Source organism: Cetorhinus maximus, chromosome 30 (genome assembly GCF_964194155.1).
Source record: "Cetorhinus maximus chromosome 30, sCetMax3.hap1.1, whole genome shotgun sequence".
Classification (NCBI taxonomy): Eukaryota; Metazoa; Chordata; class Chondrichthyes; order Lamniformes; family Cetorhinidae; genus Cetorhinus; species Cetorhinus maximus.
The window spans coordinates 1,013,812-1,036,400 of record NC_135908.1 but is presented as its reverse complement, the minus strand read 5'-3'; the positions used below and the strand labels follow the sequence as shown (position 1 = coordinate 1,036,400).

At 44.4% G+C, this 22,589-nt stretch overlaps 1 protein-coding gene across 3 annotated transcripts in view; it reads left to right on the top strand.

Moving 5' to 3' along the window:
* The window catches only part of LOC144669960 (CUGBP Elav-like family member 4), a 728,627-nt gene that overhangs the window by 466,234 nt on the left and 239,804 nt on the right, over positions 1 to 22,589 (top strand). For all 3 annotated transcript variants that reach the window (XM_078532250.1, XM_078532252.1, XM_078532249.1), the window contains exon 3: positions 1,562 to 1,610. In XM_078532250.1, coding sequence (XP_078388376.1) covers positions 1,562 to 1,610 — 49 coding nt within the window. The remainder of the gene's footprint in view (positions 1 to 1,561; positions 1,611 to 22,589) is intronic.

The following is a 22,589-nucleotide window of genomic DNA, read 5'->3' as shown; positions in this document are numbered from 1 at the left end:
AGAGCAAGGGAGTTCTCCAAAATGCCCTGACTAACATGTATCCATTAATGTGCTGTGTGTATATTGGCTGCTGTCTTTCCCACATTACACTGGTGACTACACTTCAAAAGTACTTAATTGGGGTGTAAAGTGCTTTGGGACGCCCTGAGATCGTGTGAGGCAAGTCTATATTTTGGACTATCCCAAGACTGAAACCATCACAGCAAGGTCAGAACCCTGTCATTATCTGCCATCTGCACATTTGCACCTTCTATCCCAGGCCAATAGATAGCCAGTGGGAGTGACTGAATGTTCCCCTCTCTCTGGATGAATGACGTTGAGGCTTTTGTAGGTCACCAACTGTTTCCCTGTCTGACAGCAAAGAAAAATAAATCATCATTTGAAGCATTTTACTGTACAAGATACCTTGTTGCATTCTTACATGCTTTGAAGTGATGGCAACTCCTCAAAACCTATTATTCAAGGCAGTTGGTTATCCCTCAGTCCACTTGCCACTAATGTGACAAAGTTGGCAAACATCTTGAAGGACATTTTAACAGCAGATACTGGGTCTCTGGTTTGATGTGGGATTTTGGGCAGAGAGAGGGGTTGGGTAAAGGGGTGGGGCAATAAAAGGAACACGAAGAATTCTTTTCACCCGTCGCTCGTACCCGAGAGAGTATGTGATGCTGTTAAGAGTGTAATGTGGAAAATTGTGTTCATAGTCTAGCATTTTCTGCAACACATGAATGGAACTGGCATCTACTAAGTCCTTTTAAATGGAGGAATATTTAACTTGAGTTAGATGCCTGCCAGATTTTCAAACCACTAAGGTCCAAAAATCTCACGCTACCTCAAAGTCCATTTATCGCCAAGTTTGAGTACATTTATTGCAATTGCCACTGTTTCTAAAGATTAACCAACTGAGAGATGAGCAAGTCATCCCAATCAGTTGATCTGTACGCAGTAAGTCTCTGTCAATATTATATTTTTCATAAGCTTGCCTATTTTGGGGAGAGACTTTGCATCAGTTGGTTTTATATTACAGCTAATGCCCATCCTTCTTGGTTGGGGACCTCTACTTGGTCATTTCGAATACAGCACCAGCGTCTCAAACCTGGCTGGACAAAAACTGGAGTTGTCCAAAAATCGGACATTTTTAGAACATGCCATGTATCAATTTTAATTGAATGAAATAAAGAAAGAACTTACCTCCACACTTCGGCTAGGCGCTGCAGTGGTGTGATGTGGCACCTGACTAGTTATCCCCTTCGTCGTTTGCACACCCGTCTATTCCTGCGCCCTGAGCGCCCTTTGACCTCACCTGACCCAGCTTGACCCGAACTGCCCACGCCCTGAGCCACCCGACCCGAAACCGGCAAGATCTGACCTCCGCCGGCTTTGCCCGTATCAGCCATGAATCTGTGTTGGCACCTGCAACACTGCGTTGGATGGTTACATGCTCAGGTGTTTCCTCAGTTGTTGGAAGAGAAAATGGTCTTCAGTGGGTTTTTTTTATCTCTTCTGCTTAATGTATCACACTCAGGAATGCCTAACCACCCTTTCTTTCTTGTTTTTGCAGATGAACCGCCCGATTCAGGTGAAGCCTGCAGACAGCGAAGGTCGCGGAGGTAGTTATCAGATCCAAAATTAGACTTGCACCTTTAAAAGGGGCCTTCATCAGCTAAAGCCGCCTGACCCTGTCAAGTCACCACATTGTGTTGTTGTGTATAGCTAGCTAGCCAAGAGATTTAATCGATAATCATGTGCTTGAAATCACTGACAAATAGCAAACCATTGCCAAGTGCAATTTAATTTGCCCACTTAATGTCCCTTCTCTCAATTGGCAAATACACAAATGTGTTGCTTTACTGACAGTCAGGAGTGCTGTTTACAAATAATCTTTTTTTTTTTGTTGGCAATGTCAGAATGTTAAAGCAATTGCCGTCAGCATCAAGGCTGATGAATCTAATATGTTGGTCTCAGACTCTGTGCCTGGCTTGTTGGGAACAGAGGTTAACTGCTAGTGGGCATTTGTTACCTCTGCTTGTTGGTGGCGTCAAGCTTTGCTCTGTGTCAGATGGAGAGATAGACCATTTTCTCCCTTCCCAAAGAGTGGCAGGAATTCAACACTTGTGAAAACAGAGCTAGGAACTGCACACACTGAGCTGGTGCTAAACTAAGGGCTTAGGCTAGAGCAGCTCTGGTTTAAAGGGCAGACTGGGGATTTATTTTAAATGCCTTGCCTTCAGCACTGCCAGAGCCCCTTGTATAAGCCACACCCACTATCGTCACTCACCTTTTTGGTAAACCACTGCGCTAATGGAATAACCATCCTGAAGTCAATATTCTTGTTTGTTGGTGCACTTAATTCATCGACTAAAATATTTTGGCCAGATGTCATAGATCTGTAACTGTATATACTTCAGCCCTAGTGTTATGTTTGACGTTTGATCACAGAACTGTCCAAGATTGACAGAAGAAAACCTGTGGTTGTCCCACTGAGAGATTTTCACAGTTCAGATGAACTTAGTATGAATATTTTACACTCATACCATCCCACGTTACTGAAAGCTTTGTGGAAACACCGGAACTGAAAGATACATTTATTTTTAATGTAAAGCTCCTTTCCCCCCATTTATTTAAATTGTGATTCCTGGGGTCCACGTTTTCTGCCTCAAGGGGAAGTGAAGAACAGGAATTGAGTTTACATTAATTCATAATCAGCTACTGAGAAAAAGGCATTTTGTTGAAGCTTTTCATCTTGCACTCATCAGAACAATCGCAAGAATACTGTCAGTCACCATTAACTGGTGCATTCTCCATGGCAACGCCTCTACCAATCAGCATTCTCTTCTCACACAGTATAAAGTTGTTGCTTCCCCCGACATTGGTATTCTTGTGATTGTCCTGATGAGTGCAAGATGAAAAGCTTTGACAAAATGTCTTTTTTCAGCAATACTCAAGTTCTGTACTATAAAACGACTGGTTAATAATCAGTTACCTGGAATGCTATACTTTTTTTTAACATTCCAAGTCCACTAGTTCAGCTTCACCACAGAGTCAAAGTGAATAGGCCCATCTGAGCTGATTACATCAGCAGCCAAGTTATTTTTCTGATGTTGTTATCAAACCAATTTCACCATGATCGTGATATCAGCATCCAGCTTTTTCTCTAGTCTTATCAGCATGCTGCCCCTCAATGACAATCTGCTAGGTCACCTTCCATACGATGGAACCCAGTGGCACCTCTCCACCGCCTCCCTCAGCCCACATCTACCTCTGTACTATCGGAAAAGTCACGGATAAGACAAAATTCCTTCCAATCGAGCATCAGGAAAACAGAGACCATAAACACCACCCCTCTACCTTCCTGACTTCATTCCCCTCTTCAGCCACTCACTATATCAAATCTTTGCATCCTCTTTGACCCAGAGCTGAGTTTCAAGGCCCACATTCTATCCATGCGCTGAAACTACTTTTTTCCAGCTCAATAGTGTTGCTCACTTCTGGCCTCAGCACAACTGTGAAACATTTATCCATTCTTCCGTCACTTTTGAGACTCAATTTCTCCAATGCTGACCTGTTATCCTGCATAAACTGAAAATACAGCAACATGTAGGCACCTGGATCATGTCCTGTCTGTGCCTTACCTATAACCTTGTTGGCCATTGTTGGTTCCTTTCTGCCAACGCATTAAAGTTAAAATCTCTTTTCACACCTCCCTCTGTGGCACCCAATCCCCACAACCTCCTTCAGCCTAGTTTCCACTGCAGCACCCTTTGATCTGCTGACTTTAACCCTTTGTGCACCCTACCTTCCTTCCTCCCTGTCTGTAGTCACACTCACGTCACTCTCTAAAATCTGCCATTAAAACATCTCCAATTCCCTCTCCACCTTTTAAAACCTTCTTAAAGTCCATTGCTTTGACCAGCTTTTCAGGTATCTTCTCCTAATTAGTCCCCTCCTGTCTCAGCATCCATTCCCTTATCTATTTTTATTTACTAATTTTCCCTCCATCCCAAGAGTGCCGTAGGACACTTTCTGTGTTGAGGATATCGTATACATGCCAGATCTTGTTGTTGCTTCCCAAAGATGTCATCAGTGTGCCAGCGACTTGTCTGACAGTGTATATTAATTCCCCTTCTGTGCCCCAGCTATTTCCTCTGATGATGTCATTCATATCTAAGTGAATTCTTCATCAGCAAACATACTCAAAAAGTTATCGAAAATGAAGAAAGGAATGTAAACATTTATTAAGTCACCATGACAACAATTTTAATGTTGTGATGGGGTTTACGCTCGATTTTTGAATTTTAAGAGGGGATTGTCTTCATAGAAAAGTGTTTTTCGGAGTAACTTGTTACGTGTGGAGAAGGAGAATTGGAGAATTAATTGTTTCTTTCACAATAACATAATGGAGGCAATACCATGTGATGCCTGACATTGTACAGAGGAGCAAAACATGAAGGGCTTACATGAGCAAAACATGACCATTCGCTTTGAATCATGTCGTCTATCAACCTCTTCACAAATGTCACCTCATTGCCGGAATGCTACTCTCCCAAGTTCACATTCAACTCGCAAACATTTAGCTCGATTAATAAAGATTAAAGCATTACAATTAAAGCTTTAACCCTATTCTGGCCAACACACACTCTTCAGTGTCTAATATGACATTTAGGAGCAGGGGTGGGCCATTCAGTCTCTCAAACACATTCTGTTATTCACTCACATTATGGCTGCTGTACCTGCGTTCCATATTCCTTGGTACTGTTATCTAACAAAAATCTATTGACTGTAGTCTTGTCAGGTCAAATTGTCCCAATCACTATTGCCTTTTGGGAGTGAAAAATCTGTATTTCCATATGAAGGGAATGGGCCATAAGAAGTATTAAACTCACTCACATTCCAGACTACGTTTGTAACTGATTCAAGCGTAAGATTTTCTTATTGTGCATAACCTTTAACATTCTTCTTCCTTTAATCAAAGGCATTGTCATGACAGTTACTGATTGACAACAGGCTTCACACACAAATCATGTAGGTTGAAGTATAATGATACTGTGCATGATGGTGCAAGCACTGATGTTGGGATTTGTGATACTGAGAAAATCATAGCTTGTACACCTTGTCAGCCACTCATTGATTTTATCTCCTGTCTATCAATGAATGTAGTATGGATGTGGATCTGATGACATTGTACAAAAAGGCTACTCACAGTTGTTACAATATCAATGTCTGCCTTAGATTTTGGATTTGTAATTGTTTATTGTTTTAAAAGGGGAGCTTCCCCCATCTTCGTTAAGGAAGTGCAAAGCTGTTTAAGCGAAACTGCGCAGCGGGAGTGATCATAAATTGGGCAATTATATCTCTGTTTCTTTAGCTGGCATGGGAGAGAGTGTGAGGACAGATACTCTAAGGGCACAGCAAGCACACAGCAAAGCCTCTCCCCAGTCTTCTGCTCTCTCTCTCTCTCTCTCTAAGTAAGGTCCACCTCAGAGCTGAGAGATTGAGTTAAGGCTGGCCACATTCAAACTCAGTGTCTTCTGGACTCCAACCTAGCACTCAGCTCATGAAAATCGCCCTACCGTACAACTGTATCACAATTGAGATTTCTTTCTTGAATCTGGTAACTGGAGTCAAAATTAAAATTTGAGAAAAATGGCAGATACTTGGAGGAGGTTTCTCATGAACTTGTGTAGGTCACAGCTGCTATTTAAGCTCTCTGTATACCCTTTTTTTATTTTCCATCTGTAATTATTTACCTAATCATATCTGAGTATCTTGATTTTAAAATTTGTATCCATGTTTTTAAATCCCTCCATGGACTTGCCACTCCCTATTTCTGTAATCTCCTCTAGCCCCACAACTCTGAGCGATATCTGCACTCCTCTAATTCTGGCCCCTTGGGAATCCCCAATTTTAATCACTTCACCATTTGTGGCTATACCTCCAGTTACCTGGGCCCCAAGCTCTAGAATACCCTCCTTAAACCTCTCAGCCTTTCTGTCTTGCTTCCTTCCTCTAAGACACTCTTTAAAACTTACTGCTTTGACCAAGCTGTTGGGCATCTGACCGAATATCTCCTTATGTGTCTCAGTGTCATAATTTGTTCTATAATGCCCCTGTGAAGCACCTTGGGATGTTTTGTTACGTTAAAGGTGTTATATTATTGTTATTGTTACTGATGCCACTACTCTCACTCAATGATTGCCTTCTAGGATGGTAGGACTGCAAACTCCTGAGAAACTGAAGTAGTTCTTTGACAGAAAGACAAGACTCACATACAGACAGTATGTGAAGAATCCACACTCACAAGTGAGACACAAATAGCAATGTATGTTTCTTGAATAATAAGCAAGGGCATAATCGCGTGAGACATTCACTCTAGCTCCTCGTTTCTTTCTCAAAAATTACTCATCAGATATTTCCTGCTTTAGTTTACCCCTTAAAAAATAATGCGTAACGACTCTTCCCATTGTTTTCTGCCTTCTGCTTATGATATCCCTTTCAAACAATGTACCTGTTTGAAAGGCTGAGCTATCAGCCCACTGCCCACACAGCCCCGCAGCGAATCAGTTAGAGATGTGTGAGAGTGGATCTGATTCATTCTTTTTCTTCACTTTCTCTCTCAGTTGTGGCCCGTTCCCATGACGACATGTTTGAATGTTGGTAACTCTGGAGTAGGGAACTGTAGATGCGGATCAGCATCTTGAGACTCCTTCGATGGGGCAATATTGGAGGTTTGCTCACTATGCTAGGCTGATGTACATTCCACCAGGGATGTAGACTAGACTGGAACGCAGAACAGGCTGTCTCCTGTTCGTCTGTTGTCAGGAGCTGGGATTGTTCTCTTTAGACCAAAGAAGGTTAAGGGCAGATTTAACGAGGGGGAGCCATTACAACCTGTAAAGCCCATGGACTATCCGACTTGGAAAGATGCAACCAAATATGTAAAATAATTGTCAAAACATGAGGAAGGACATGAGGAGAATTTATTTTAGGCAGTGAAATATCCTGGTCTGGATTGCACTGTCTGCAAGGTGGAAGCAAGTTCAATCGTAACTTTAAATAGGTAGTTGGACATGTGACTTGAAAAGGAAAAATTTGCAGGACTATGTACAGGGAAAGAGCAGGGGGAGTGAAGTTAATTGGATAACCTTTTCAAAGAGTGGGCAAATGTATGATGGGCCAAAAGGCCTCCTTCTGTACTACAGGGTGTTAACCCGATGAACATCTATCTGGCAAAGGAAGAAGCTGAAGCTAGTTTTTCTTCAACATGGATTAATTCACGAAAATCAGTATAACATGAGTGCAGATTACTTCTCCCTCCCACATGGTTCCCTCCATACAGGTAGAAACCGGGTCTTGTATATGTGCCCTAACCTGTCCCCAGTTAGCATCAGCTCCACTTAATCACAACTAGTGCACACACTCAATTGCCACAGCATTTGAAACATTAACACAGGCTCCTATGGAGAAGGTAAGAGATCCTTGAATTTCTCATAAGCTGTAAGTGCAGTGGATTCTTGATGGGCTGAGTCTTCTGACTGCAGCTATGAACCCATCTCCTTCCCCAAGGGTAGAATCATTCTTAAATTTGCATACTGGCTACATGACAACAGTGAGTACATTTCAAAAGTGTGTCATTCGCTTTGGGATGCCTTGAGGTTGTGAAAAGAGGAATAGAAGTACAAGCTCTTTCATTCTTCTTGATGAAAGACAATGGGGCCTTTACAAAGCCACTGAAGTGTCTGCCTCAGGTGGACAGGGAGCATCTCTGGATGCTGGATGGAGCATCTCTGCTGCAATATAATTTGGCTGGCAGTGTCACTAACAGCTTGAAGAGACCTGCAATCAATTGCATTGAACTAACTGTCCATTTAAATCTACTCCTTTCCCATGGCCCACTGAAATATTGGATGCCAAAAGGCACAGACATTCATTATGTCCGTTGTCACCTTGGTGAAAATAATCGGTAAAACGAACGCACAGCATCACCCCATCATTTGCCCACCCATATTTGGATGAATGTTATTAATGCCTAATGTGTTTTTGGTGGAATTTTCTGGAAGTGGCATTGGTTGGTGGGAAGCCAGCAAAATGGACAGCGGTCAGGAGCAGGAGTCTTGGCTGGTTTTCCTCATTGTAATTCCAGGCTGTGAAGCTTATTGTAATGACCTTACTGACCCCAACCTCCCCCCCGTCACCTCTCCCAACTCTATCTGAGATCAGTGCATTAGCATAGTTTGCATGAATGAAGGGGAACCATCCCAATATCTGTATAGATTAGTCCCAGACTGGATGAGCTGAAGAGATGTCAAGAAATTTGGACTCCTTTTTTGGCAAGAGTTCCTTCCATCCAACATGTGAGAGAGTGCAGCACTGTCAGAGGTATTGTCTTTTAAATGAGACATTTAAAACCCCGCCTGCCCTCTCAGATAGACATGAAAGATCCTGCGGCACTGTTCTGAAGAGGAGCACGTGAGTTCTCATGGCCAATATTTACCCCTCAACTAATATCATGAAAAGCAGATTCCCTGGGTCATTACCACACTGCTGGTTGTGGGAGCTTGCTCTGCACAAATTGGCTGTCGTGTTTCCTGCTGTGGGGAGGCAGCGGTGGCATCGTGGTATCTGGACTCCAGGTACCCAGGGTAATGCTCTGGGGACCCGGATTCAAATCCCACCACAGCAGATGGTGAAGTTTGAATTTGGAATTTGAAAATCTGGAATTAAAAGTCTAATAATAACCATGAAGCAACTGTTGTAAAAACCCATCTGGCTCACTAAGGAAAACTGCTGCCCTTACCTGGTCTGGCGTATATTTGACTCCAGACCCACAGCCATGAGGTTGGCTCTTATCTGCCCTCTGGAATGGCCTAGCAAGCCACTCAGTTCAAGGGCAATTAGGGATGGGCAACAAATGCTGGCCCAGCCAGCGACACCCACATACTATGAATGAATTAAAAAAGACTTCAGTTCAATAATTGGCTGTAAAATACATTGGGGGTTGCTGGAGGGTGTGAAAGGTCTCTCTCTCTCTTTGTATTTCAGTGCACAGAAGGTTTTGTTTCCTGTGGTGAATTGAAATCTTCTAAAAAAGAGGGCATTCTGAAAATGAGTTATTGCCCACTGAGTGGCAAATGCTGTTCTCCATGCAGAGATGATGGTGCATGTATCAAGTGGTGGCAAGGCAGTTTCAGTTTCAAAAGACAGGGATCAATTCTCTCAGCTCAACTAGATACACTGGAGAAACCTCCTTTAAAACCCTATTTTTTGCTGCAAGGTTGCATAAATCAATGGCTGCCTTCAGCAGATAATGTCCAAATGGGACAGCTTGGGATACAGCCAGAACATTTAAAAAGATGAAGCGGATATGTGACTCAAACTTCAATGGATGAGCTCTTTAATCATGCAATCTAGGGTAAAAGAGCTGTCAAAAAAATTGAATAAAATAACTGTGAAAAAATAAGCAGTAGAATAAGCGCCGATTTTCATGGGGCATTCTGCCCTCTTATTGACCTGTTTGGCTACCAGTCATGCCCATTGAAATTTTGTGCCACTTGATGTGCTTCTTTTTAAGGGTTGACATTGCCTACCTGGATACGCCAGGGAGGGCAAAGCAAAGGAGCTCACAGCTAAGGCGGAGTTGGACATTCCCTCTGCTATATCGTGTCAGCTTGATTCCACTGGTCACACTCTCGCTAGCCGAGCAGAAAGTCATGGTCATGCTCAGGAACAGAGCAGGCTTGTCTGTTGCTCCAGTCTAATGCTGTGATCATGGTGCATTTTGGACAAGGCGTTCAACTGAGGTCCTGCCAGTTGAAAGGTGTAATGAAAGCATGGTAGCGTTGGCATCATGAAAAGGAGACAGTAAATGTTTTTCATTCCAACCTAATCTTGTGACCATTTGATGGTACTACTGTCTCACTGCACTCTGCTAGTGAGATCTTGCAGAAGCCATTTGGCCAGTGAATAATGCTTTCACAGTTAAAACAATACACCATGGTATATATATATATATATATATATTTTTTTTGTGGTCAAGTCTCTGGTTTAGGATCTGAACTCACAACCTTCTGACTCAGAGATGACTAGAGATCCCAGTCTAAGCTGACGGTCCAGTTTACTGCTGAGGGATCGCTGCATGTTTGCATAAGATTCAGGTGGGACCCATGGCACAATTTCATAGAAAAGCCAGGAGCTCTCCCTCTGTCTGGGCCAACATTCCACCCCAACTAACACCCTCAAAGATAATGTTACCTTCTCATTCATTTCATTGGTTTGTTTGTGGGGTATTGTGAGGTGTATGCAGAATGCCACATTCACCTACATATCAACAGTCTCTGCAAGAAATTCACTGTATGATGGACTTCAGATGTTTCAATGTGATATGGTGTGTTACAATTTTGAGGTTTATAATGTTATTATATTTTGGGGCTGTAGCTTTAAATTTGTGGTAAATGAAGGGGGTCATGTGACCTGTTCTGCAGTCTGCCTGGCAATAAGTCTGGGTGGTTTGATTGATAGATATCAAAAGAGGGCTTAGATTGTTTACTGAAAAGAAGGTGCAAGGTATTTCTGCTTGGAGACAATGGCAGCAGTCTCTGAGTTTGTAACGAGTAGATTTTGAGTGTCCCAAAGCCCCAGTAAGGTGTTGCTAGTATTGGGTTATAAACAATTGTGCTGTAAACTGTCCATTTACTTCTGAGGTGAAAGGGAGTTGGGAACAAAGATAGATAATTGTCATTTCTACCTGGATGCAATGTGTTTCACATTGCCATGGGGGAAGAGGGCAGAATCATTTTTGGGATCAGGTTTCAGGCTGTCCTACAAATCAATGAATGTATCATAGACAGACAGCAGTTTGGATGTTTCCAGTCATTTGAGAGGCAGACAGTGGGAGATAGAGGCAGCCAGTTCTGCACCTGAAGCAGAGAAAATTCTGTCTCTGTTGTTCACCTTGGAAAATGTGGGTGGGAACTTGGTCTCAGATTGAAGAGACTGAGTTCATGAGGATTTAAAGGAGGCTGGAAGATTTGCCTAGCCTGGGCTAGAGGAAAAGAATCTCCAGAGTAACCCTCACAATGAAAGTCAATTCTGGCTTCAGATGTTTCCCAGCTGGGAAAGTAAATGGAAGCAAGCCATCGGGAGCTGAGAATAGTTTTTCACTGGTTCCTGGAGGATGAAGGGACAGTCCAACGTATAATCATAGCGAAAGTTTTTCGGTTGTGTTAAAAGTTAAGTGGGGAATTGCTTCTTTGTACTTTAAAGTATAAGTTGCTTACAAAAAGAAAAAGTGTTTAGTCAATAGTGTTTTTTTTAGTTATTTGTTACAGTAAAAGCTTTTAAAAAGTTTTTAACTGTTAACTTTTAAAGGGGAATTTAAACTTCTAGTTATCATTCTCTATAGAGATCATAACAGGTGTCATAGAAATGCAAGTATTGTTTTAATAAAACCAATTGCAGAAATTCACTCTGAATGAACATTATTTTAACTATGGCATTTTTTAATTCTTCAAATATTGCTCATGTTTATATTATACACACTTATAAAACAGGGAATAAATATGCAAAAGATAAGTTATAGAATTTTATTATTTCTCTATTTTTAAACAATGGCTGTATGAAGCAGACCATGTAAATTCTAAGATCAGTATCCCATGTGACATAGAACCAGAGAGAAGTTACGGCACAGAAAGAGGCCATTCAGCCCATCGTGTCTGTGCCGGCCAAAAAAGAGAGAGAAAAAAGAAACTGGCCGCTCATTTTAATCCTACTTTCCAGCACCTGGTACTTGCACCACTTGAGCAGGATGTGTGTGTGCCATTTATGTCAACTGCATCTGGTGAGGCTCCTGCCATTATCAGGCACCTTGTGCCAATTGTGTCCGGTAACATCACTGTCAAACGCAAGAGAGCCAACTGCATCTGATGACCGTGGTGCTGCTGGTGATAAGTGCCAACTGCAGCTGCTGATGCTGCCCGATTGGCCAAATGCCTTGTGCCAATCACATGCAATAGCAGTATCCTATCCCCTGCTGTCAAGCGAGCACCAGCTGCATCTGGTGACATAGCTGCCACTGCCAAACCAAAGTGTGCCAACTCCATCAAGCTACCGCATGCTGGCTCAGCCCTGTTCACAAAAACAAAACCCGCGCAGCATCCTGCTCAAGCGGCAGTCGCTCGTCATCATGCAGAGCCCCACTCCAGCTCCTTTTCCAGGATTTTGAAATTTGTCTGACTCCTCAGTCTCCCTCAGTTTCTCCTTGCTACAACCTTCAAGCTTTGAAAGCCAAAACTTGGTGTCTCCGAACCACTGTTCCACTGTTTCTCTTGTGCTCTCTTCTGCTATTTTCAATTTTGTTGGCGTCCTGCCCTCTGAATTCCTTCACCTTAATATTAAAGGAACATTCAACTATTTAGATAACTGCGGTATTCTTTCATGGAAGAAAAGGAAACATGTTGCAGAATATGATTAGAACATAAAAGGTACGTAGTCCCAATATTTTTTTTCCTTATTCATTCATGGGATGGGGGCAAGACTGGCTAAGCTGGCATTTATTGACCATCCCTAATTGCCCTTGAGAACTGAGTGGCTTGCTAGGCTATTTCAGAGGGCATTTGTAAGTCAACCACATTGCTGTGGGTCTGGAGTCACATGTAGGCCAGACCAGGTAAGGACGGCAGATTTCCTTCCCTAAAGGGCATTAATGAACCAGATGGGTTTATTACAACAATTGCCGATGGTTTCATGGTTGTCATTAGACTTTTTTTTTAAATTCCAGATCTTTTTTTTGTTGAATTCAAATTTTCCCATCTGCTGTGGTGGGAATCCAGCCCAGGTCCCCAGAGCATTACCCTGGGTCTCTGGGTTACTAACCCAGCGACAACACCACTACTCCACTGCCTCCCCCCGTGTTGATTACTCCCCTTGAGACTAGAGCCCAAGGGCTGGATTTTACGTCTACAAATCAGGTGGGCTGCCCCTCCCCCCAGGTGAACGTTAAGTAGGATGTGATGACATTGCATTGGCAATACAACATTGACATGCCAGTCCCCAGAAAGCTATTGAACTTGTTAATGACCCCAGTTGTCTGCAATTTCTCGCCACCTGCTACATTTTTCAAGCGTCAGACATGAAAACGTTTGGGAGCGTTTGATGGCAGCTATGACTAGGGGGTACAAGGGTGGAAGGGACCATGGCTGAATGTAGCAGCAGATTCTGCTGGTGAAGGTGGCAGCATCTGTACATCTTTCAAACTCATTTTTGAGCTTTTTTGGGCCTTCAGTAAAAAAACAATGAGACATACGGAGAGCAGGGGACCTTTAAACTTTTAACAGGGCCAACTTCCTGTTTGTGGCAGTCGCCTCCTGCTGCAAGATGTCCCGGCCTACAGTCCCCATTGGGCATGGAGCCTCCATCCTGCTGGATGGCCACTAATTGGCCATCCAATGCTTGATTCGATAAGCTGAGATGGCGGGGGTGGGGGCAAGCGGAACACTCAAGTTTCTGTTCTGTCTCCCTCACCCTGCCCAAAATCATAAAACCCAGCCCCATGTTCTCCTATCCCACCCCCGCCTTCAAAAAAAATCCCACAGGTTATCCCAGGCTATTTTCTTTGGATAGTGAGAAATCTAGATGGCAAACCCCAGCTCTGGCACAGGAGGGCAACAAATTTATTATTTTTTTTCTTTATTTGTTCATGGGATGTGGGCATCGCTGCCTAGGCCAGTATTTATTGCCCATCCCCAATTGCCCTTGTTCGGTGGGCGTTTAAGAGTGAACCACATTACTGTGGGTCTGGAGTCACATGTAGGCTAAACCAGGTAAGGGCGGCAGATTTCCTTCTCTAAAGGGCATTAGTGAACCAGATGGGTCTTTACAACAATCAGCAATGGTCTCATGGTCATGAACAGACTTTTAATTGCATATTTTTACTGAATTCAAATTTCACCATCTGCCATGGTGGGATTTAAACCTGGGTCCCCAGAGAATTACCCTGGCTCTCTGGAATATAAGTCCAGTGACAATACCACGATGCCTCCGCCATTTTGGGAAGTGGTGATGGTAAGACCCTCAGCTCTGAACTTCCTCCTCAAACCTCTCTGCCCCTAAGCCTCTCTCTCTTGCTTTAAAACCCTCCTTACAATCTGTGTTTTTGACCAAGCTTTTGGTCATTGTCCTAACACAAGAAATGGGAGGAAACGGCTGCTTAAGCCCGCTCCGCCATTCAGTAAGGTCATGACTGACCATTGCCCTCAACTCCACTTTCCCACCCAACCCCCATATCCCTTGATTCATTGAGAGTCAAAATATCTCTCAGAAGAAGAAAAAAAACAGTTCGGACCAGCACTCTTATTTCCCAGTTTTTATCCATTTTAAGTTACACAAGACCAGTTCGGACAAGTATTCCCAGTTTTTGCTGTTTTTTTCCCCTCTGGGTTATCTCAGACTTGAATACGCTCAATGGCTGAGCACAAATCCCTTTATGTGGCTCAGTGTCAAATTGATTACGCTTTTGGGAGGCACCTTGAGGTGTTATTCTCTAAAGGTGCTATATAAATGCAAATTCTTGTTCTTTGTGGTGTTTAGGTAATGAGTCCTAAAAGCTTGTAGGCGGGAGGCTAGTTTTAATACTGTGCTTCCATGGTGCTGAACAGGAAGTTTGACCTCTCTGTGCGCAATGCTGTGGATGTATGTTAATGCCTCACAAAGGAGGGAGGGCAGAGTGAGAGCAGGACTTCCAATGCTTTGGGATCTTGGGAAGGAGTGAGTTGGAGTCGGAGACCACATGCTGCTGGGACTGTAAACGGGTGAAGATGCAGAGGAAGGGGGCTTGGTACAACAGCACCGTGACAAGGAGGTTGTAACCCCGCAGACAAGTCACCAGAACGTTAAATACAGAGCAGGTGGTTTTTTTTCCCATTTGTTTTCTGATTGACGGGCCCCGTATTTTTGGAATTTGGAAAGCAGAGCAGTTGAAGAATACAGTGATCCGGGATGAAAGGAAGACCAGGCAATTCTCAAGCTTGAATACCAAGGGCTGGAAGCGCCGAAACGCGTGTGGGCAGCTGGACTTTAAACATGGCGTCCGGCGTGATGAAGCGGCGAGGTGACGGCGTGGCGAGCGAACGAGAGCCCGCCCACCAGGGAAACGGCGCGAGTCCCGGGAACGCATAGGTAACGCGGCGGGTTTGGGACGACACGGCGTGAAAACCCACCATCGCGGCCGGCGGGTAGAAGATTACTTTACCCGCCCGCTACCGCACTCACTGCAAATCTGGTACGATTCCGGCCCCCAGTCTTTTATTCTGCTGCACTTGGTGTCAGACAGCTGCACATGCAGAAATCTAAAGAAAAGAACAAAGTGATGTTAGAACATGTTCAAACCCATTGCATTAGACTTCATTAGAGTGTAAAATGGAAACCATGCGAGAGGATGAATGCAAATGCATTATTTTTATATGATGATTATGTTCAAAGCGCTTTTTTTTATACATGAGCACTTTGGGAATGATTTTAAATGGATATATTCTATTGACTGAAATCAAGTCACATTGATGTTATTCAAATGAAAATTATTCTGCAAGTTGGGAGGTCAAATAGAACCCTCTAATCCAAGAACTAATGCGATATGTTACCAGGAAAAGGCCATTAAAGTGAACAACGCAATGATTCAAGAGACAGCTGGAAGCGTTTATGGAGCGAGATGTAATCGAGCGATATAAAGGTAGATTTGGAAGGGAGCCGGGAATCTTGTTTGACAGGCGTGCAGGACTGGGAGATCGGATTCTGAGGTCAACATTCCTGGTTTTCAGCAATCCCAGTTTTCCAGTCGTTAATTTTAATTGCAGCAGAAGAATCGGAAGCACCTTTTAATTGGGCTGACGGACCCCCCGAGTCCCATTTTCCCGGCCTCAATCTTGTTTCCCACATTGAGAGCCCTGCCTCACCGAACGTACCCTCCAGTGAGATAGGAAGAGGCAGAGGTCATTACAGTCGTGAGCTGAGGGAAATGCGCTAAATGGCTTGGCTGGCAAGGCCATCGTTTGTTTCCCATCTCTAGTTGCGTTGAGAAGGCTGCAGTGATTCACCTTCTTGAACCGCTACAGTCCATGTAGTGTAGGTGCACTGGTGCTGTTAGGGATAGAGTTTGACCTAGCGACAGTGAAGGAATGGCAAATAGAGCTCCAAGTCAGGATGGTGTGTGGCTTGGAGTGGAACTTGCAGACGGTGGTCTTACCTTGTGTTTGCTTCTATGCTGGTACAGATGATATTGTCTCTTTGATCTTGTTTTTAGTTAATTCTAAACAAGCCTAAAGAGGAAATAAAAAGACTTGCATTTATATAATATCTTTCACAACCAGAAGACTTCCCAAAGTGCTTTACACCCAATTAATTACTTCTTGAAATGTAGCCCCTGTTGCAATGTAGAAAAGGTGGCAGCCAATTTGCACTTAGCAAGCTCCCACAAACAGCAACGTGATCATGACCAGATCATCTGTTTACTTGTGGTGTTGATTGAGGAATGAATATTGGCCAGGACACCAGGGATAACTCCGCTGCTCTTCTTCAAAAGAGTGCCATAGGATTGTTTACGTCTTCCTGGGGCCTCTGTTTAATGTCTGACCTGAAAGGAGGCACCTCCGACAGTGCAGCACCCCATTGGTACTGCACTGGAATGTCAGCACAGGCTTTTGTGCTCAAGCCTCTGGAGTGGGAATCAGAGAATCCAGAAGAGGGCACAAAATCCATTGAGACAAGCCAGGAACTGAGGATGTACAGAAGATAGTCTACGAGAGCAGGAAACAGGGGGAGAATGTGTAGCTCATAGGCACTGGAAATTATTTCATTCGTGTATGTTGTGCCTGAAGGCAGCTGCTTGGCTCCTTGTCTCCTGATGCTTCATCCCGAGCCATTTTTCTTGGCAGTTTTTTTTTCAGTGGTAGTTTGCCATTGCCTTCTGCTCTGTGGGCAAGGCAAGGAGGCAGGCCCCAAGCCTACCCTCAGCCAGAAGAGGAATCAAACTTGCCCTGTTGGCGTTATCCTGAGCCACACGCCGGCCATCTAGCCAACTGAGAACTGGAAATGTTGGTAGAAGAGAGCAGGTTAATATTCATCAGAACCAATGACAGAACTCTGCTCGAACTATGAACTTATCAACTTTACTCTTTTCATATGTCGACAAATGCTCTGAAGTACTTAAGCATTTTCTGTTTCTTTAAATCTCAGCTTTGCAGAGCCCGTAGTTATTCCTTCCCCTTTGCATCCCTGTGGAACACATTGCGGCGAACGCTTTGACAGACAGTGTTGCAGGGAATTGTGTTAGGGCCCGGCTCCCTTAAATGGGGATGGGTGGGGGGGGAGGTTACAGTTGTTCTGACTGTTCTTTTAATATGAAGGAGAAAAGGAAAAAAAGACAGGCTTGTGGTAACGAGACAGAGAGGTGAGGACAGAGGGCCAACTGAGGATAGAATGGGTAAAAGACAGTGATGACTGCAATGCACAATACGTAAGAAAGGGCCAAAATTGTGGAAATGAGTTGAATTGAATTGAACAGTTAGACACTGATCTTTGGCTCTCTTTGAGCGGCGTTTAACACAAGTGGCGAGAGTCACGCCTGCTAGCTGGATAGCCAACGCAAGCCTCACACTACCTCCTTTGGGAAAGGCCCCTCGATATAAGTGCCCATCAGGCACTCAAGTGGCCAGAGGCAGACCTTTCCCCAGGGACAAGGGCCCTGGGGGAAGAGGGTGGTGGGTGCGCCCGCTAAGAGCCGCAAGCCAGTCAGAGGCCAGCAGCTGCCTGCTGCAGGCAGGGCCAGCGGGAGGGTCGTAGGAGCTGCTGGTAATGTCAGAAACCAGAGGCCCAGGATCTGTGAGGGACCTAGGTCAAAGGTGAGTGAGGGGAGGACAGGGGTCCCAGGGTGGGGGAGGGTGATCAGCAGCTGGGTGGGTGCACCCTCCCTGTCCCGAAGTCAGGTCCCTCGATCAGGCGCCGAATGCCTTTGAACAAGGGACCCCCTCCCTCCGCCCCGCTCATGCTGCCAGCAAGCCCTGGGTTTGCGATTCAGGCGTCCGATACGGTGACTGCCCTGCCCACCGCTGGTTTAATACCGGTGGCAAAGGCAGGATGAGGCCCTTTAAGTGATGGGATGGGAATGCCATCCATGAGCCTTCCCGCCCCAGACTGACTCAGGTCAGAGCTGGAAAGGCACCGTGGTCATCGCCCGCACCCTCCTGCCTAATGAAATGCAACCCCCACCCCTGCCTTCACCTTCAAACTCACCTCGGGGAAGGGCATTAAGTTCTGCCCTTTATCTCGAAGTTTAAATCCGGTCTGAGTGATAGGCTGATCTCTCCTACGATCTTCTTCGACTCAATCTCCTGTTTATATCTTGAGGCGTTTTTCCTATATTAAAGATGCTTTTTTTTTCTAATTTGTTCACGGGATGTGGGCTTCACTGGCTGGGCCAGCATTTTTATTGCCCATCCCTAGTTGCCCTTGAGAAGGTGGTGGTGAGCTGCCTTCTTAAACCGCTGCAGTCCATGTGGTGTAGGTACACCCACGGTGCTGTTAGGGAGGGAGTTCCAGGGGTTTGACCCAGCGACAGTGAAGGAACGGCTGATATATTTCCAAGTCAGGATGGTGAGTGGCTTAGAGGGGAATTTGCAGGTGGTGATGTTCCCATGTTTGCTGCTATTGTCAAGAAGATATAATAATGTTATTGGAAATTATTTTAAAATAGAGTTTAGTGGTATCTGTGTCTATGTATGTGTGTGTGTGTCTTAATTGGATTAAAACCAGCGGGCCCAGAGACTTTGATGTCTAGAAGAGAAGTAGGTTTGAAATGGTAATTAGGGAAACATAGGGAAGTTACAACGTGAAGTGAAAAGGGGCCAATTTGCATTTTTAAATAAACCATTCAAAAGAATGGGTGAAATATCACACCTGGCCAGAAGAAGCTAAACTGTTTTTTTTTCCCCAAAGCTAATAAAATTGGTGCTAGTAGAGGGGCTTTATTGTTAGAAGAAGTTTAAAAAAAAGCTAGTGATACAATGAGAATTTGCATTCAAAGATGAAAATATGCATAAAGGAAGAGAAGGCTCTTGGTTAGAGAGGAGGGATTCTAAGATCTAAACTTGTAAACTTCAACCTGCTGTCTGTCAGGACCCAGAGCTGAAAGAAACTCATTTCGAATTCGACTGTCCGGAGTGTGTGTTGCCAAGGGTCTGTTTAAATCTATGGGCTGAATTTCCCCCCCCCTCCCCATCAATATGGGGGGTTGTGGGAGGCGGGCAGGAGCCAGCGTGACCCCGATTGGCACCCCCGATCGGGTGCGCGCCACCATTTTATGTGGGCGGGTCAGTTAAGGCTGTGCGCTCCCTGTGTGGGCTGGGAGGGGGGATTCTCTGAGTCGGGGTCGGCGCTTTCTCGTGCGTGCGGAGAGTGGAAACCTCCCTGAGACATGGAGGTGCCTCAGGGAGATTAGGTTAAGTCTTGAAAAATGTAATAAAGGCCAAAAAACATTTGAAGGACCTATCCCCTCATGTGAAACTGTCACATGAGCTGGGACATGTCTATTAATTTTTTGAAATGTTTTTATTTAATGAATGAACCCTTCATGAAACCTGATCCCGCCCGTGGATGAGGTTTCATGAAAAATGCACAGGCTGCCTGGGCTCCTTGGCCTGCCCACCAGCCTTAAGATTGGACGGGCAGCATTCTTAACAGCATTAATGGCTTTGTTAATGGCCTTAATAGGCCTTTGACAGTTCGGCAGGTTCACAGCTGACTTGGCTGTGCAACCACCGAACTGTCAACCTAAATGACATGCGGTGACGTCAGGACGCCTGCCCGACATCACCGCACATCATTTTACGTGTCGGTGAGTGGGCCCCGCCCCCGCTCGCCGACAGGAAAATTCTTCCCTAAGCGTTTTACTGTCGCCTTAACAGAGGCTCAACTAGGAGACAGATTAATTAGGGGATTTTTGTAGTTGTTATAGTAGTAATTTTGTGGGAATTTTGCATGTGCTTACAATCTTTCTTATATTAGTAAACATTCAACTTAGTTTTATAAAAACCTCTTGAGACTTGGTGGTCTTATTACTACTGAATTCAAAGCCTGTATCTCGAAACATTCAAATTACAAAATAGGTCATGACAGTTGTTTCGAGCTTCTCTCTGGGATTTGAACAGCTCAGCATTTACCATCAGCTGTGACATAATACGATGTAAGGGCAGTTGATTTTGCCTCTTTCATCTTGTGTGGTAGATTATTCTGAACATAAAGCATTCTTTGAACAGCAAGTCATGCACCATCCTGGCTTGGACATATATCAGTCACTCCTTCACTGTCGCAGGGTCAAAATCCTGGAGCTCCATCTGTAACAGCACGATGGGTGTACCTACACCACACACGGACATTAGCGGTTCAAGAAGTCGACTTGTCACCACCTTTTCAAGGGTAACTGGGGATGGGAAATAAATGTTGGCTTTGCTATCAATGCCCGTTTCTTAAGAATGTTTTAAAAAGAAAACCTGCTTTGCCTGATGGTTGTAAGGGCCCAATGTGGAATGAGTTTGGTTTTCCCTGATCCACTTCCTGGGGGCTGGGGGGGAAATTGCTGACAGCTCTCCCTAATTCAACCCCCGCTTTCAAATTCAGAGAGTGGCCACAGGAAGGGAGTATGGGAATTGGGAAGATTCTACATTGGGACTGTAAGGCCTGTTCTTTCTGGGGTATGATACAGAGCAGAAGGGAGCTTTGTTTCGTACCAGCACGTGTTACACACATTATCAAAACAGGAAATGCTGAAAATACTCAAGGCAGGTGTTGTGGGGTGGCCGAGTTGTGATATTAATGATAGAGTTGATCTGCAGATGCTTCTTGGGTGGAAACATTAAGTTTATTTACAATATACTCAGCAGCGACTACACGTGTGCTTTCAACTGCAACTCTATCTCTACACTGACTGCTGAGGCAGCCCGAGCTACTCTCCTATTGGTTACTACAGATCAAGTGACTTTCCTTAACATGTATTATTCTTAAAGGTACATTACACACTAAATAAAACAGTAATTACTACATTCCTCCCCTTTAACTCAGCTATACATATAATATTTACAAGTACATATTTTTCAAGATGACATAATATTTACACTGGGTAAGGAATTTTACCAGTTCAGTCTTTCAGGTGGTTTCCTGGTACGTGTGGAATGTTTCAGCTCCACAACTTCAGATTCTTTGTCAGGAACCCCCTTTTCCGGAGTTGCCTGAACATCAGGTGTTTCAATGGGCACTTGCAGTTCTGTATCCTCAACTCTTACAGGAACATCAGACATGTCAGTCCTGGGTTGAGCATCCTCAACAGGAAACACAGACCCAATCATAATCACTGGTGGAACCATATCTTGGTGATTTTGTCTGTCTCTTCCTTAAATGGTCCACATGTTTACTGATGATCCGGCCTTCCACCTCCACGTGGTAAGATAGAGGTCCAGTCACCGCACCTTTTTCACCCAGAAACTACTTTGGTCCTTGCCCAAAGTCTTTTTACGTATACTGACTCTCCCATAGTAAATTTCCTCTCCCGACTATGCTGGTTGTACCTAGTTTTCTGGCTTCCCTGACTCCTTTCCACCTTCCCCTCTAAATTCAGCATTATTAAGCTCAATCTCATCCTGAGCTGCCATTTCAACATTAACTCCGCAGGTGTGACACCTGTTGTTGTGTGAGGGGTAGTCCTGTAATGATAAAGAAAGCATGCTAGCTTGGTTGCCAAGGAATCACCAGTTAGCTTTTTCATGCCTGCCTTGAACGTTTGAACTGCCCTTTCCACCAGTCTGTTTGGGGAAGGGGGGTACGGTGCAGTTTTCACATGAGTGATACCATTGAGGCTGATAAACTGTTGAAACTCAGCACTTGTAAATGCCGTGCCATTATTGGAAACGACTACTTCTGGTAATCGGTGAATGGCAAAACGCTGATGTAGTTTCTCAATTGTAGCGGCCGACATTGGTGACTTCACCTCATATACGTCCAACCATTTTGAATGGACATTGACAATGAGCATAACATTGTTCCCAGGAAGAGTCCAATGTAATCAATATGTAACCGCACCCAGGGTCTACCTGGCCACTCCCATGGGCGTAATGGAGCTGTCACTGGTAACTTTTGCAGTTGCTGACATTGCACACAGTACTTTACTAAACTCTCTATTTCACCATCCATCCCAGGCCACCATAGATAGCTGCGTGCTATGGGAAATTCATGTGGGAAATTCCTGGATGGGCTCTGTGTAGTTCAATTAAAAGCGGCTCCCTTCCCTTTGGAGGAACTATCACTCGTGCTCCCCACAATAAGATGCCACCCTGGCTGGTTATTTAATGTCTTCTACTGAAGCACAGTTTCATTTAGTCAGGTACAGGTTCCTGTAACCAACCATGTAGCACTTGTTCTCGTACCTGAGATAGAACTGGGTCCCGACTTGTCCAGTCTCTGATCTGTAGAGCACATACCGGTGAGGAATCTAAGAAATTTAACAATAAAACAAGTTCCTGTGGAACTGGGACGTCCTCATCATTTTCTTGTAAAGG